The sequence below is a fragment of the Primulina eburnea genome, chromosome 13 (genome assembly GCF_022965805.1).
Source record: "Primulina eburnea isolate SZY01 chromosome 13, ASM2296580v1, whole genome shotgun sequence".
Classification (NCBI taxonomy): Eukaryota; Viridiplantae; Streptophyta; class Magnoliopsida; order Lamiales; family Gesneriaceae; genus Primulina; species Primulina eburnea.
In genome coordinates, this window is record NC_133113.1 from 11,512,627 (window position 1) to 11,530,547 (window position 17,921).

Sequence of the window (17,921 nt, forward strand, 5' to 3'; positions counted from 1 at the left end):
AAGTATTTAGCAAATCCTTCGCATGTTCTGAGCCATGAGCCGTTGCAGTTGACTCCAGACTTGTCTTATGAGGAAAGACCGATTAAAATTTTAGACAGACAAGAGCGTAGACTTCGTAATAAGACGAATAAGTTAGTCAAAGTCCAGTGGCTGAATCAATCAGTGGAGGAGGCCACTTGGGAAGCTGAAGCAGATATGAGAATTCGCTACCCAGAGTTGTTCGGTAAGACTTAATTTCGAGGACGAAATTTTTATAAGGGGGGGAGATATTGTAAAGCCCAAAATCAGTATACGTAAAATCCATGCATTTATTTAATTTATGAAATTTCATTATTTTAATTATTTATGTTTATTTAATGTACGTTAAAATGTTTTCTAGAGTTTTATGTTTCAGGCGATTATTCGAGGCGAGATTGAGGAAAGGAGACCGGGACAATTTTTAGTGAATTTTAATGCGGTGTTTTATTTTAAGTTCAGACTGGAGTATTTTAAATGAATTATTTAGTTTTAGTAATTTAAAGATCTAATTCATGTATTTAGCAATGTAAGGATTTTTAAACTTTTAAAGAATTAGTATTGGAACATTTTATTTTAAAATTAGAAAATTTTAGTAAATTTATTTAAAGGATTAAAATTTTATTTTTAATTTGATTAATTGTTTAATATTTTAATTGACATGATTATTTTATGTATATGTATATAAATAGATATATATATATATATATATACTTACATGTATATCGCACACACCACACATTCATATTAAAATATTTGACAATTCAACACACTTTTACACCTACTCCTACACGTATCACACACACACAACAAAAACAAAACATGCTATTAAACCTTTTTGACAAAAAGAAGGTTGTGTTTTTAAAAAAACACTCCTCTCTCAATCTATTTATTTCATTCTCTTCCCTTTTCCTTTTTCATTCAACGAGCACATCTCCTCTGAAAATTTCCAGCATATATTTAGTAAGTTTTCTTTGAAGAAAATTGAACCAAGTTCGTCCCGGATCGTCTCCCGTATCATCTCCGCTTCGGTATCGTCGTTACGGTATTTTTAAATATCAAAAGGCACGTATATTCTGTTCTTGCTGCATCGATCTTGTCATATTATGCGTTGTGTTGTTATTTATGCGAAAATTATATGTGCGATGCGTAGAAGTTTGAGCAATCACGCCTAGATCAAGTTTGAAACAATTTTGGATCACCAAATTCACGTTTTTGATGTTCTGTAAAATACTGCGATTTTTCGGTATTGATTTTGAGAAACCTTTCAACGTGAAAATCGTAGAACTTTTTGATTCCTTCGATTTGATATAAAATTCGAAATATTCGGATGAAAATTGAGTGAGTTATGGCGTTTTTCGTAGGACTGCTCAAACTGCATTTTTATATAAACGTTTTTGTTGTTCTGAAAAATACTGCGATTTTTCAGTAAGGATTTTGAGCAAAATTTTAACTACAAAAACGTAGATATTTTCGATACGTTCGATTTGATATAAAATTCGAGTTATTTGGATTAAAAACGAGTGAGTTATGATGTTTTTCGTATGACTGCTCAAATCGTGTTTCAAGAAAGTTATGAATTTTAATGTGTTCTTGAGAATTTCTTGTTGCAGGCTTCGTTGGGAATCGATGGGTGATCGTTGCTACATATACGAAAGTTAGTAATGATGTTTTTAGGAGTTCGTGTCGGAAGAGTAGCGTTCGGGTGCAGCAATGGCAGCGCAGGGGTGCTGCCTGGCCGAGGGCAGGCCGCACCTGCGCTGCCAGAGGCAGCGCAGGGGCGCTGCCTGTGCGGCAGCAGGCCGCACCCGCGCTGCCTACAGCAGCGCGGGTGCGCTGCCTGTGCGGCAGCAGCGCAGGTGCGCTGCCTGTGCGGGACACCGCTGCCTAGTGCAGATTTTTGACTTCAAAATTAGTTTTTCTTGATTTTTTTGAGTACTATTAAATCTTTATATCCTAGTATACTAAAAAATTAATTTAGATGATATGAAGTTTCATTTTGGATCATTGAACCGTGTTTTAAGCAAGGTCCGTGTCCTTCATGTTTTGAGAAAAATTTATAGTATGCTTTGAGTTTGATATCATGATTTAGTACTATGATTTACAGGGTCGAGTCATGGGAATTTTAGAATGTCCTAAGAGGCGTTTGAGCTGGAGAGTAAGCATGCTAAGTATGAGATATGCAAGTTAAGCTTTTGAATTCATGTTAGTATGTGCAGCAACGGCCCCAATCGAGATCCAACGAATCCCTCAACACCAAGTAAGTATGCAGGACGTGCAAAGAAAATATTTTAAGTTTTTGGAGGTATGCTAAATGTCTTGTGACCAAATTATGTTAGGATTGGAAAGCGTTAAATTATGAACGGGGACCAATCCGCCCGTTAAATTATGAACGGGTTAGATCGTGGTTGTGAAGCGTTAAATTATGAACGTGGATCAACTGGCCTGTTAAATTATGAACAGGGATCTCATGTAAGTGGCAGTGGATACGTACCTGTCAGCCCAGTACTGTGGTTTGTCTGATCAGATATTTATTATGTTATGGGTCACTTGCTTTGAAACATCCTCTACGAAAATGATGAAGTTACGTATGTTCAAGTATGTTCAAGTATGCAGTATGTTTATGAAAGTTTATGATGATGGCACGTCATAGTATGTATGTACATATGTTCAAAGTTATTATGCAAAGTTCAAGCTATTATTCAAGTTCAAGTTTCAAAGTATGTATGTTCAAGTTCAAAGAAGTTTATGAGAGTTCAAAGTTATTATGAATGTTTAAGTTTATTAAGAGTTCAAGTTTATTACGCAAAGTTTAAGTTTCAAGTATATATGTTATATTTTGAAGTTGTATGTGGTTTTATTATGTAATACTCGTTATTCCCAGTTTATACGTGTTGAGTCTTTAGACTCACTAGACTTGATCGATGCAGGTGCTTATGTTGATGAGGAGACAGGAGGTGGCGACCAAGTGGCAGGCTTGGACTGAGCGGGAGGCTAAACCCGAGGACCGGAATGTTTACGTTTTTATGCAAAGTTTAAAATAACTCTGATTTATATGATGTGATTAGAGATGTTTTGAGCAAGTATTTTGTTAGCAGATTTTATTGGTGATGTTGAATTTCAAATATTTTATGAACGACTCTTTTGACAACCTTTTCTTATGGGGGATTTGGTTGTGGTATTTTATGGCAAATATTGAAGATTATTTTATATTAAAGAAAAATTTTAATTTTTCCGCAAATTTTGAATGGTAAAAAGTACGGTTCGTTAAAATTATAATGTCGGATAATACAAATTAATTGTATTTATCCATAATTATGGCTCAACATTCATTTATGTGCTAATTATTTTAAATTTTAGGTGTTCCTCATCTTGGCTACTTCGGAATCACCGTTCCTTATTCGGATGCTTCGTTTCACTTCGGATCCACCGAACGTGTTCGGATCGTCCGAACCTGACCATAGGTTCCAGAACCTCCGATTCACCCTTCGGACCATCCGAACACACATCGGATCGTCCGAACCTCCTTCCGATGTCATTTAATGTTCGCGCCTTCCCAATGCCTGACTGTCGGACTTCGGACCCTCCGTTTACTCATCGTAGCCACCGTTCTAGGATCGGATTGTCCGATTGTTAATCGGATCGTCCGAACGTCTTGCCAGATAACCGATTTGTTCGCATTCCGGACCTTCCGAACTCATGTTCGGACCGTCCGAACATGACCTATAAATAGGCGTTCGGATCCTCTGATTCATTTGCTAATTCACATCCTTCTTTCTTTCCCCACACAAAACACTCGCTACTCACTATGCCTCCGCGCCGTAACGCAGTTGGCCGAAATGTTCGCCCTCGTCACGGTGCCTTTCACCATGATCTTAACCAACCACCCAACCCTCGTCCTACCCCACCTGAATTCGCAACCCGTAACATTCTGCCTGGTCGTACCCTTCACACCGAATACCTCCGTGCGAATTCCTTTACGCTGATTACTCTTATTGAGTCTCAACGTTGGGGAAATTTTTTTCTACCTTCCGTACCCGATCTCATCTACCCCTCTCTCATGCATCAGTTCTATGCGAACTTTTCCCTAGTTCTTGGTGGTGATGACACTCGTGTTGTTATCATTGTTCAGGGTCGGTTCATTTCTTTTTCTACCGCCGACCTCTCTACTTGGATCGATCTTCCTCGAGACGGACCAAGTGAGTTCTTTTCTCAGTCTTGGACTGAGAATGACCCCACTTTTGATCGAGTCACTGCCTTGACCACCATCTTCGGTCGTCCGCCTACTCCTGCCGATGACCGTCCTCATGCGAAGGACGTTCCTCCTCAGCTTCAGCTTGTTCTAAAGCTTATCACTTCTTCCATTGTTTCTCGCAGTGGAGACCTCTCCACTTGCAAGTATCTCGATCTATACATTCTCTATTACTTAGTCTCCCGGCGCCCTTTTAACCTTCCCCGTTTTCTTATGTACGCCATGGAGTATGCGGCTACTTCTACTCGCGTCTCTTTTCCGTTTGGCCGGTTCATTAACTGGATTCTCGCCCATTTGGACATTGACTTTGCAGATGAAGAATCCGTGTCTATTTCTCCCCGCGAGACTATCGACCATGATACCGTTGTTAAGATGGGACTCTCTTGGAATCCCGTCTTATCCTCTTGGGTCGTCAACAAGGATCGCATCTTTGCGTCCTATCTTCCGACCGAACACTTTTATGTTCCCTTCAGTCTTCTTCCTCCTCACGTTCAGACGAGAGGATTTCCCGCTGGTCCTCCTACTACGGGTACCACTCCTACCCCTTCGTCTGATATTCCCTCTTCATCCCAGCAGCGTGGTCCCGACCCTATTAGCACTCCTTTGTTGACCATTGATGACCTTCCTCATGGCTTCACTCCGCCTGCTCCCTCTGGACCCTACGATCGGATTTTCGAGTATCTCGAGCGATTGGAGACTCGTTTCGACACTCGTTTCTCTCTTTTGGAGTCTACCTTAGAGCGCCATCATACTGAGACTTCCTCGCGTCTTGATTCCATCGAGGCTGAGATGAGGAGCCATAGAGAGTCGCGGGATGCGGATTCTTAGCTTATGTTTTTGTTATTTTTGTTTATTTTATCTTTATGCATCATTGTATGAAAGACTTGCATTTATTAGTGGATATTTTACCTGTTTGTTTGTCTCTCTTTATGCTTATGTCTTTTTGATTATCGTAAAAAGGGGGAGAATTTATTTGGTTAAAATTGCTATTAAATGGTTATTAAATAAATTCGCCTTAATTCAACCTCTTAGATTTGTTATTTGATTAAGGGGGAGTTATTTAATAACATTTAGATTATGTTGATTATTGTTTCTCAATTTTTAACCAAGTTTTGTGATAATCAAAAAGGGGGAGATTGTTACGCCTTAAACGCATACAAATCTCGAGGATGAGACTAATGTTTTTAATGCTGTAACATATCCCAAAGTTTTTGTTTTGATGATACCAAAACTTGGCTTAAAAATGTAATAATGTTTTATATTGAGGCATGCAGGAAATTAAGAACAAGGTTAGAATCTGTTCAGAAGCTGCGAGGAGCAAGTTCGGACGGTCCGAAGACTGGATCGGACGTTCCGAACACAAGCAATCAAATCGCTTCAATCCGGAGAAAATTTGATCTGACTGATTGATTGAGTAGATTTCGGACGCTACGATGGACATGATCGGAAGCTACGAAGTGTTGAAGATTTCAAATCTCCGGAACGCGGGAATGTTCGGACGGTACGAACTGGAGTTCGGACCTTCCGAAGTTGTTCATACACTGTCTGAAAGAATTGTTCGGAAGAAATGAAGTTTGATCGGTCCCTCCGAAGCATATGTTCGGACCCTACGAAGTCAAGAACGGAAGATCCGAAGTCATTCCAGAAATTACGCAAATTGATCGGAAGTTCCGAAGCATAAACAGAAGATCCGAACCTTGGCGTCCAAGACTAGTATAAATAGGCCTTTGAGGATGCATTCTCAATCATCCCACTCCATTCTCTCTTGTCTCTTACAAAGCTTTCTACTATCTCTTGTGTGCGTTGATTAAAAGAGTTGTAATATCAAAAGAGTTGTAGAAAAAGAGTGAAAGTAATACTCTCGAGTGGGTTGTAAAGTTCGTGGCTATCCTTGGAGCCCTCAAGGCCAAGTAGACGCATCGAGGCGTGGTTGTAAAAGCTAGCTTGGAGCTCCTAAAGCCAAGTCGTTATAGTGATACCTCGATCCTCATCGAGAAGGGGAGACGTAGACGATTCTTCGTCGAACTTCCATAAACATCTCTATCCCTCTTTACTTTACGCATTTATTTTACGCACTTACTTTACGCATTCATTTATCATATTTGTGATTGTCCCTCAAGTCTTCCGCTTGCAATTTTTGCAAACTCGTTTTAAAAACGCTAAAGGGCCTTAAAGAACCTATTCACCCCCCCTTTAGGTTCTTCAATACTGTTCCCGGACTATCAAGGAGGGTCAGCTAGACAAATATTTTTTGCAACTTCTACGAGATATTGATAACATGAAGTCTTATAGTTGAGGTAGTGCAGTTTTAGCATTTCTATACCGTGAGTTGCGTAACGCGTCACGTATATAGAAGACTACAATGGTTGGACCTTTATATATCCTGAAAGTATCATTAATGTGATGTGATTATTTAACACAATTTTTTTGTTAAACTTGTTGAACACTTTTAATTTTTATAAGCATATATGGGCATGGAGCAGGATTAAATGTGTCAACCCCGATCGAGATGGGTTAACATTAGTTGTACCTCCCGTTGATACGGATGCTTTTATTCTAGTTTCTCCATATGGTACACGGTAATATTTAAAAAATAATTTGGTAATATCATATATATTTTGTATATTTTCTTTACATGTAATTTTTTTTATAATTGTAGGTGGAAATTTGGATTTAGTTACACACATTCGCCAACACATGCTGTAAGAATTATAAGGGATTATCTAGATCGTATGAATAATAATGAGGTATTATAGAATTTTAATATTTAATAGTTATTAAATTAATACTATTTTGTTTTGATTAATTGAATATTTAATTTTAACATATTTATTTTTTACAATTTAATTGGATCGTCTACCAGAAGAATGACATAGATGTGAAGACGATTATTGATTCATACAACAACAAAATATGGCTATGTGTTTTTCCCCTTGTATGCTTGGACATCGTGGAGATTGATAGGATCGGTTAATAGACTAAGAGTGTTTAGAAGGGGGGGTTGAATAAACACTTCTCGATTTTGTCAAATTCTTTGAAGAAGAGAGTTCAGTTTTGTTACAAACTGAACCAGATATCCCAACGATCAAAAACAATCAGTTAAACTGAAAATGCAGTTGCGGAAAATAAACTGAATGAATGATAGAGTATCTAACTGAGAATGAAAAACTGAAGTAAAGAGAACACGATATGTTTCTGGATGTTCGGAGATTTGAATAACTCCTACGTCACCCCTTCTATCACGAAGATAGGATATTCACTAAAAGACTTTGATCAAATACAAACAATGTACTGACCCACTTCAGTATGGACTTATCACTTTGCCAAAACTGAAACTCTTAGTATACAACTTTTGACAGATCGTAACTGATCTTAGCACAACTTATATAATTTTATCAACGATTACAATGTGCTCTCTTTAGCTCGATAATGTAGTCTGAAAACTACTGATGAAACTGGTAAGAGTGAGCTTTTGATTTCTGAGTGTGTTTTTGCAGCGTAACAGCAAGTAAACTGAGATGAATAATAATCGATATATCTTCAGCTGCTATCCTCGACTATTTATAGGCTTCCCTTGTAACGGTAACATTAAATAATGTTTGAATATTCGAACCGTTGTTTGCCATGTCGACACGCTCTGATATTCGTACACTGCTCATTCTGAAATGCGGCGATCCACTACCAGTTCACAGAGGACTGTACTATTTGTCGGTTGTCGTTTTCACTTTATGACGTGTACAGCTGAAAGATCAGCTGATCAGTTGGCGAGAATGAACTGGCGAGAATATCTGCTGAAATATTATATGCTGAAATATCAGTTAAGCTTGGTTCAGTTAAGTCGATCAGTTGGTAGCTTTTAGTTGCTGAATTCAGTTGAGTCTTTTGTCAAACGCCGGAATTAAGTTTCCAACAATTTCCCCCTTTATGGTGTTTTGACAAAACTTGGAATAAATAACTGAATTCTGCATAGTAGATAAAATAAGATCAACAACTGAAATAATAGAAATCTGATACAATCAATACTGCTGTATTACTAAGAATTCTTCTGCTCTTCCCCCTTTTTGTCAAACTGCTCCATCTTGTCAGATAGCTTGCGAACGTTAGAAGAAAGAACCGTGACAGAGCATGACATATTTTCAATAGCAGTAGACAATGTGACTTGCAGTAGATCAAATTTCCGAGACATAAGCGATTCCACACTGTTGACGCGTTGATTAATAAGTTCTTGAGTGGCAGTCAGACTGGATAAGATACCTCTATTTTTCTGAATGTCACTAACTGCAAAAGAAAGAGCGGTAACAGCAGATTCAATATCCTTCAGTCTTTTGAGGGATTCCTGATTATCGTCTAACTTCACACTGTGCGAAAGTTGCGTATTTTGAATTTTGGAAATGGCCGAAATTATTTGATTCATGCTGTCCTGCATATGTTGGACTTCCTCAAAAATGAGATCAAAATCTGCTGAAGATGGAGGATTGGATTGATGAGAAGTGCTTGGTTCACTTGTTGTTTGCTGAGTAATGACCAAGGCTTGGTCAGTTAACTTGGTATCAGCAATTGGCTGAACTGAAGTATCAGTTCCAGTTATTGTCCCTTGAACCGGAGTCTCATCAGCAGTCTTTTCTTCTTGATCTTGAGATGGTGAGGGAGGATGTTGGACAGTTGATGGTGACACAACCTGAACTGATGCCTCTAGTGAATGATCGATTGATTCAACTGGCATATCAATTTGTAAGACCTGATCAGCAGATTGGTCTGGTGGAACAATTTCGACTGAAGTAATAGTGACCTTTGGATTGGTTTGATCAGCAGAGTGATCAACTGGATCATTAACTGGTGCACTAAAGTGGGACTCCTCTACCACTGCTTGAATCACTTCATCAATGTGAGCAAGAGATAGCTCAGCTTCAGTATATAGTAGTTGTTCAACAGGTGGTGAAGGAAGCTTATCAGAAACTGGCTCTCCAGTTGGAACCAGAACTAAGGCGGATGATGGTGCTGTTTTGTCAGAGGATGCTTTTTCAATTTGTTCCTCATTGTCATCATCTGAATCTCCTTGGTAGACCACGAGTTCTTGATCCGATTCCCAAAATTTGATTCGAGATAGTATCCCCATCAGATCAGTGTCAAGCTGAGTGATTACAGCTTGATCAGCATATGCAGTAGGGGCAGTTGGCAAGTAGTTGTTTTTAAGTTTAGCAACAATTTGAGCCAACTTCTTTGCTCTCAGCTGATCAAAGAAATAGCTTTTTCTCTCCAAGGCTTGAGCAATAGATGCAGCTTTGACCGTGCGGAGAACGAGGGCCTCTAGCTTGATGAATTTTCTCAGCTCGGACTTCTCCTTCAGTTGCTTGGCAAAAACTTCAGTACGATAGGCTACCCAAGCGTCATAGGACTTAGTCTTTGCAGCAGCAAAACTGTTCACTTTTGCCCATACGAGATCAATGTGAGTCTGATTTGGTTTGAGGGTCTGGGTTCCACAATCAATTTCTCCTTCCCTTTATCACCACTCAAGATATGAGGGATTTCCAGTCCTGTTCGAGTTGATTCCACCGGTTCTAAAAACTTTATCCATTTAGGTCTGGCAGGTGCCACACCAATTGGTCGAGATATTTGAGTAACAGGAGCTTGCGTCCTAACCGATTTTTTTATGGTACTTGCTGAATCATCTTGTAATAGCCCAACCTTTTATTATGTTAATCCTTATGGTTTATTATTGTTATGATCATGTTTTATGCTTTACTGGTTGAGATTATGTTGAATGGTTATCGTACATGGATATCTTTATTGAAACGGTTATTGTTTTGACATTATGTTCATAGTTGGTGATAGTTATGGAAATGAATGGGTAGAATAGAAAGTTGATCTTGAGCCAAATAGAAAATGGAAGTGCATAAAGGGTATGACAAATGTGGCGGTAGTTGTGGTTTTTAGTATAATGTTTTGTATATTGATCCAATTGATATGAGGCCACCTCCATTAGAAAGATAAGATATAAGGCTATAAGTTTCTTATTTGAGTTTTGTTCAAATCCTTAGGGAAGACGAGCCAAAAGCGGCCCGAAGTGTGTCGTGTGTTTCGTTGTTCCTGCACTGACACATGTTGGTAGAATGGGCATAACTCTTTGCTCAGACCTCCGAATGACCTGAAATTTGGAGGGGTTAAAGAAAACACATAGGGCTACAACTTTCATGTTTACCACTTTGGCCAATTCGGAAGAAAAATTGCCGTTTTGGCCCCTGGCAGTGGGTACACGGACCCCTACACGGACCCCTACACGGGTCCGGGTCTTGCCACGAAAAATAAGTGATTTACAGTTTGTACACGGACCTATACACGGAGGGGGGCACGGGGTCCGTGTCTATGGCATAGAAAACACGTTTTTGGTGTATTGGAAGGCTTATTTATGGATGAGTATAGATGTTCCTACTCATTTTCCTTCCATTCTTTTTCTTCTCCATCGGTTCTTGCTTTTCTTTCTCAAAGTTTCTCTCCAATATTTCTTTACCTCAAATCAAGTATTTAAGTGAAGTTCTTAAGTCCCTCAACCAAGGTTTCAAACTCCTCTAAGGTAAGAATTCTATTCTTGGAGTTTAGAAGGGTTTGAAGTAATGAGATGTTAAGTTAAATTGTTAATTTCTTGGATTCATGTTGATGATTGTTGGTTATTATTGTGTTTATGGATGTAGGAATCCAATCAAGGTTACATTAGCAACCATTGTGCTTGTGGTTGTAAGTAGAAGTTCTCTTTCAATTGCTCACATGATATTTATATGTATAAAAGCCATGTTTATTGATAATTAGCTCCTTTCATTGGTGTATACTTGAGTTATATCTTACTATATATTCATTGTTCAAGTATTTTCATTGAATTCATTGATCAAGGAGCTAATAAACCTTTGTGTTCATCAAGTGTTTGATGTAATGCCTCAATGAAAGTCCCTATGATTAAAGTCAAGGAATGATAGTAATTCATGCATGTCATTGGCCAATCACATGATTATGAGTATCTCTCACAGTTTTGGTATATTTATATATCAAAGAGATACTATCCACAGGTCACAGGTCACAGTACTGTCATTTCCTTCCTTTAATTCATTATATGATACCCTTTACATTGATTTGAGATTTATGATTCATTCGTTATTGCCATTGCCACAGCCATGATCTAAGCCAAGCTATGTATATGTAATTGCTATGTACAGCTTCTTACTTACTGAGATTATTCTCATTCCAGTTATGTCATGTGATGCAGGTGATAAAAAGAGCTGAAATGGATTGTTCGAGGCAGAAGAAGTCATATAGAATGTCAAGGGAAAGACCTTTATCATGTTTCTTTTATTTGGGAACGAGTGAACACATGTGAAGTTTTAAAAAACATCATGTATTTGGTTGAATGTGTTGGTTTGTTGTCATGTGTTGGAGAACATTTCATGAACGTTTATATATATATGTATGAATTATGTTTATGATGTAAAGGATATATTGTTCTTTACCTTTTAAAAGTTAATGCTTCCGCGTATGTTAATTACTTAATTTAAATGTCATGGGAATGGGTTGTTTCAATTGGTATCAGAGCGAAAGTTCTTGGACCGTATATGACTTCTTCTACCTAGGACAATCCGGTATGTTTTCGATCCTGCATCTATTGATTTTAACATTGAGAGTTGATCATATTCCATTGTTATTGATGTATTTCCTTCATATCTATGTTAAAGTGAGCTTACGTGTAGGAAATGCCTCCTAAACGAAAGGTTACTGAAGGGGATGATAGGACCCCTACTACTGATAGGACTACCAATGTTGTAGATGAATTCAGTAAATTAATACAAGAACAGGCGAAAGTTCATTGTGAACAAATTCAACAGTTGTTGAGCCTGCATACCTCAACCCAAGGTCATGGTCAAGGAAGAGGACAGGGTAGAGTGGAAAGCAACGAAGGTAGTTCTTATGATGTATTCAGGCGAATGAACCCTCTCGAATTTGTTGGTGGTGCCGATCCACTCGTAGCTCTTGAATGGGTTAAATCTTTGGAGGCTATATTTGACTATTTGAAGTTCACTGATCGCGATAGAGTGAGCTGTACTGTGTTTATGCTAGTGAAAGCTGCTCGCATCTGGTGGGAAGCTACCAAAGTGACTGTCAATGTTCGCGAGTTAAAATGGGAAGAGTTCAAAGAGTTATTTTATTCCAAGTACTTTTCAAGAGAAGTTAAAGCGAAGAAGGTCAAAGAATTTCTTGAGTTGAGGCAAGACTCCTTGTCTGTTGCTGAATATACATTGAAATTTGAAGAAGGTTGTGTCTTTGTGCCTTTCATCGCCGAAAATGATAAAGACAAAGGAGAACACTTCCTTCGTGGGTTGAAACCAGAAATTCGAAGGGATGTTCATATGGCCAAGGTGATCACTTATCAAGACATTGTTGAAAGAGCCTTACTTGCTGAGCACGATGAACAAGAAATTGAAAAGGAACGGCAATTAAGAAGGCAAGCTTTTCAAGCGAGAGGGCAAGGGGCAAGTACTAGTGCTCGAGGTGGTCACAAAGGAAAAGGTAAAATGGAACAACGCAATAAACCTTCTGCGCCTTCTTCAGAGATGGAGCGACCATTATGTCCTAAATGTGGCAAGCCACATAAAGGGGAATGTCTAGTGGGAAGTGGCCGATGTTATAGATGTAAAGAAATGGGGCATACAGCACAGAAATGTCCTCTCTCCTCTGATAAAGGAAAAGTTCAAGGCAGAATCTTTACGATGACAAAAGAAGGAGCCAATCCTGATTCTTCAGTCATATCAGGTAATATTCTAATATCTGGAAAGGAAGCACTTACATTGATTGATACTGGTGCAACTCATTCCTTTATGTCTGAAGTATTTATGCACTCCTTATCTCGCGAACCTACTATCATGCCTTTACAATTCAATATTATGTTGCCTTCTGGTGATGAGATTTGTCCTACAAGTATTCTTAAGGCATGTCCAGTACAGATAGGTTCGAGATTGTTGTATGCTGATTTTATTGTAATTCCAATGGTTGCTTTCGATGTCATTTTGGGTATGGATTGGTTATACGCTTATCATGCTGTGATCAACTGTGTGGAAAAGACCGTGAGGTTTGTAACTGATGGTCATGAGGGTGATGAAATTATTGGGCTAGGTTCCTCGTTAAGTATTTCCCTTATTTCTTGTCTCCAAGCTACAAAATTATTGAATAAGGGGTGTACTGGTTTTCTGGCCTTAGTATCGGATGTGAATAGGGATAGTAATTTGCAAATTCAGGATATTGACGTGGTTCGGGATTATCCTGATGTATTTGCTGATGATGTGCCTGGCTTACCTCCTGATCGAGAGGTAGAGTTTGTTATTGAATTGAGTCCAGGTACAGCTCCAATTTCTAAAGCTCCGTACAGAATGGCTCCAACTGAAATGAAAGAATTGAAGAATCAATTGCAGGAGCTATTAGATAAAGGGTTTATCCGTCCTAGTTCCTCGCCATGGGGAGCTCCGGTCTTGTTCGTAAAAAAGAAAGATGGATCGTTGAGGTTATGCATTGACTATCGTGAGCTCAACAAGGTAACTATTAAAAATAAATATCCTTTACCTCGAATCGACGATCTCTTTGATCAATTGCAAGGGGCCATTGTGTTTTCAAAAATCGATCTTCGATCCGGATATCATCAATTGAAAGTAAAAACGGAGGACATACCAAAGACTGCTTTTAGAACGAGGTATGGCCATTATGAATTTTTGGTGATGTCGTTCGGGCTAACTAATGCTCCTTCAGTGTTTATGGATTTGATGAATCGTGTCTTTAAGCCGTATTTGGATACTTTTGTCATTGTTTTTATTGATGACATTCTGATCTACTCGAAGACACGAGAACTTCATAGGGAGCATTTGAGGATCGTATTACAGACATTGAGGGGGAAACAATTATATGCGAAATTAAAGAAATGTGAGTTTTGGTTAGAGCAAGTGGCGTTTTTAGGCCATATTGTGTCAAAAGAAGGAATAGCAGTCGACCCGTCCAAGATTGAAGCTATTAAGCAATGGTCCATTCCAAAGACAGTTTCAGAGGTACGGAGTTTTCTTGGCTTGGCTGGGTATTACAGAAGATTCATAGCAGACTTCTCGAAAATAGCATTGCCATTGACAAGTTTGACACGGAAAACTACCAAGTTTGAATGGACAATTGAATGCCAACAAGCTTTCCAAATCTTGAAAGATAAGTTAACTTCTGCCCCTGTATTAGTACTTCCTTGTGGTACTGAGGATTTTGTTGTGTATACAGATGCCTCAAAGCAGGGGTTAGGTGCTGTGTTGATGCAACGTGGGAAAGTAATCGCTTATGCTTCTCGTCAGCTAAAAGAATACGAGAAGAATTATCCCACACATGATTTGGAGTTGGCAGCTGTAGTCTTCGCCTTGAAGATATGGCGGCATTATTTATATGGTGAGAAGTGTGAAATTTTTACAGATCATAAAAGTTTGAGTTATTTGTTTTCGCAGAAAGAATTGAATATGAGGCAGCGGAGGTGGTTGGAACTGGTAAAGGACTATGATTGCACCATTAGCTATCATCCTGGAAAAGCTAATGTCGTTGCAGATGCTTTAAGCCGTAAATCCAGTTATCTATTGGGTTCCATGATTCAGAAACCGTTATTACTCGATTTGCAAAGGAACGAAATAACTCTGGTATCTCCAGGTACAGTAGATCAGTTATCTGCACTAGTTCTTCGCTCTACTTTGATTGATCGTATTCTAAAGGAGCAACAATTGGATATTCAGTTATTAGAGTTGAAGAATAAAAATGATTTAACAGGAGTTTCTGAATTCGGTTTGAATCATGATGGTTTATTGACCTTTCGAGGTAGAATTTGTGTTCCTAGGGGTGATGACATTCGGAAAGATATACTTATTGAAGCTCATACAACGCCTTATTCAGTTCATCCTGGCAGTACCAAAATGTATCAAGATCTTCGACGTCTTTATTGGTGGCCAGGTATGAAGAAAGATATCATGTTATTTATTTCTGAATGTCTAACCTGTCAGCAGGTTAAGATTGAACATCAAAGACCTGCTGGAACTTTGCAATCTCTCCCAATACCTCAGTGGAAATGGGAGCATATCACTATGGACTTCGTAACAGGACTTCCAAGAACACCAAAGGGTTACAACTCCATCTGGGTAATTGTTGATAGGTTAACCAAGTCGGCTCATTTTCTGCCAGTCAAAACGACGTTTACAATGAACCAGGATGCTGAAGTCTATGTAGCTGAGATTGTAAGACTTCATGGAATCTCTGTATCAATTGTATCTGATCGTGACCCGAGGTTTACTTCTGAATTCTGGAAAAGTTTTCATAGAGCCTTGGGCACAAAGTTGGCTTTTAGCACAGCATATCATCCTCAAAGTGATGGGCAGTCAGAGAGGGTGATTCAAATTCTTGAAGATATGTTACGAGCCTGTACGATTGATTTCAAGGGAAGCTGGGATTCTAAGTTACCTTTGGTGGAATTCACGTATAATAACAGCTACCAGTCTTCAATCGGCATGGCACCCTACGAGGCTTTATATGGAAGAAAGTGCCGATCTCCATTGTACTGGGAAGAGGTAGGTGAAAGGAAGATGTTGGGCCCAGAATTGGTTCAACAAACAGCAGATGTTGTGGCATTGATCCAAGAAAGAATGAAGACCGCTCAGTCTAGACAGAAAAGTTACGCTGATGTACGACGACGGCCATTGGCATTCGAGGTTGGTGATCACGTGTTTATTAAAATAGCTCCTCTCAAGGGAGTTATGCGATTTGGCAAGAAAGGTAAACTAAGTCCTCGATACATTGGTCCGTTTGAAATTCTTGACAAGATTGGAGACCGAGCCTATCGTCTTGCATTGCCACCAGACTTGGATCGAATGCACAATGTCTTTCATGTGTCTATGCTACGCAAATATCTTCCCAATCCATCTCATGTTCTTCGACATGAATCATTAGATCTTTTACCTAACCTAAGCTACGAAGAAGTACCGATTCAAATTCTTGATCGCAAGGTAAAAGTATTAAGAAACAAAGAGATTGGTATAGTAAAAGTTTTATGGCGGAATCATATGATTGAAGAGGCGACTTGGGAACCCGAGGAAGAAATGAAACATCGTTATCCCAATTTATTCGATGGTAAGCAAATTTCGGGGACGAAATTTTTATAAGGAGGGGAGATTGTAATAGCCCAACCTTTTATTATGTTAATCCTTATGGTTTATTATTGTTATGATCATGTTTTATGCTTTACTGGTTGAGATTATGTTGAATGGTTATCGTACATGGATATCTTTATTGAAACGGTTATTGTTTTGACATTATGTTCATAGTTGGTGATAGTTATGGAAATGAATGGGTAGAATAGAAAGTTGATCTTGAGCCAAATAGAAAATGGAAGTGCATAAAGGGTATGACAAATGTGGCGGTAGTTGTGGTTTTTAGTATAATGTTTTGTATATTGATCCAATTGATATGAGGCCACCTCCATTAGAAAGATAAGATATAAGGCTATAAGTTTCTTATTTTGAGTTTTGTTCAAATCCTTAGGGAAGACGAGCCAAAAGCGGCCCGAAGTGTGTCGTGTGTTTCGTTGTTCCTGCACTGACACATGTTGGTAGAATGGGCATAACTCTTTGCTCAGACCTCCGAATGACCTGAAATTTGGAGGGGTTAAAGAAAACACATAGGGCTACAACTTTCATGTTTACCACTTTGGCCAATTCGGAAGAAAAATTGCCGTTTTGGCCCCTGGCAGTGGGTACACGGACCCCTACACGGACCCCTACACGGGTCCGGGTCTTGCCACGAAAAATAAGTGATTTACAGTTTGTACACGGACCTATACACGGAGGGGGGCACGGGGTCCGTGTCTATGGCATAGAAAACACGTTTTTGGTGTATTGGAAGGCTTATTTATGGATGAGTATAGATGTTCCTACTCATTTTCCTTCCATTCTTTTTCTTCTCCATCGGTTCTTGCTTTTCTTTCTCAAAGTTTCTCTCCAATATTTCTTTACCTCAAATCAAGTATTTAAGTGAAGTTCTTAAGTCCCTCAACCAAGGTTTCAAACTCCTCTAAGGTAAGAATTCTATTCTTGGAGTTTAGAAGGGTTTGAAGTAATGAGATGTTAAGTTAAATTGTTAATTTCTTGGATTCATGTTGATGATTGTTGGTTATTATTGTGTTTATGGATGTAGGAATCCAATCAAGGTTACATTAGCAACCATTGTGCTTGTGGTTGTAAGTAGAAGTTCTCTTTCAATTGCTCACATGATATTTATATGTATAAAAGCCATGTTTATTGATAATTAGCTCCTTTCATTGGTGTATACTTGAGTTATATCTTACTATATATTCATTGTTCAAGTATTTTCATTGAATTCATTGATCAAGGAGCTAATAAACCTTTGTGTTCATCAAGTGTTTGATGTAATGCCTCAATGAAAGTCCCTATGATTAAAGTCAAGGAATGATAGTAATTCATGCATGTCATTGGCCAATCACATGATTATGAGTATCTCTCACAGTTTTGGTATATTTATATATCAAAGAGATACTATCCACAGGTCACAGGTCACAGTACTGTCATTTCCTTCCTTTAATTCATTATATGATACCCTT

General features: G+C 38.6%; 1 protein-coding gene across 1 annotated transcript; it reads left to right on the forward strand.

The window, feature by feature from the left end:
* Nucleotides 1-12,003: 12,003 nt before the first annotated feature.
* LOC140810302 (uncharacterized) lies at nucleotides 12,004-17,548 on the forward strand. Its single transcript, XM_073168175.1, has 8 exons — nucleotides 12,004-13,614; nucleotides 13,717-13,836; nucleotides 14,137-15,596; nucleotides 15,630-15,880; nucleotides 15,947-16,105; nucleotides 16,256-16,435; nucleotides 16,630-16,655; nucleotides 17,498-17,548. Exons 1-8 carry the CDS (start codon nucleotides 12,004-12,006, stop codon nucleotides 17,546-17,548), a joined length of 3,858 nt encoding a protein of 1,285 aa, XP_073024276.1.
* The last annotated feature ends 373 nt before the right edge of the window (nucleotides 17,549-17,921 follow it).

Bases quoted from the DNA above. Each gene is read 5' to 3' on its own strand.
- LOC140810302 (XM_073168175.1), top strand. From the start codon at position 12,004: ATGCCTCCTAAACGAAAGGTTACTGAAGGGGATGATAGGACCCCTACT. The intron at 13,615-13,716 runs GTAGAGTTTGTT...AATCAATTGCAG, and splicing joins GCTTACCTCCTGATCGAGAG to GAGCTATTAGATAAAGGGTT. The intron at 13,837-14,136 runs GTAACTATTAAA...ATCTACTCGAAG, and splicing joins ACTATCGTGAGCTCAACAAG to ACACGAGAACTTCATAGGGA.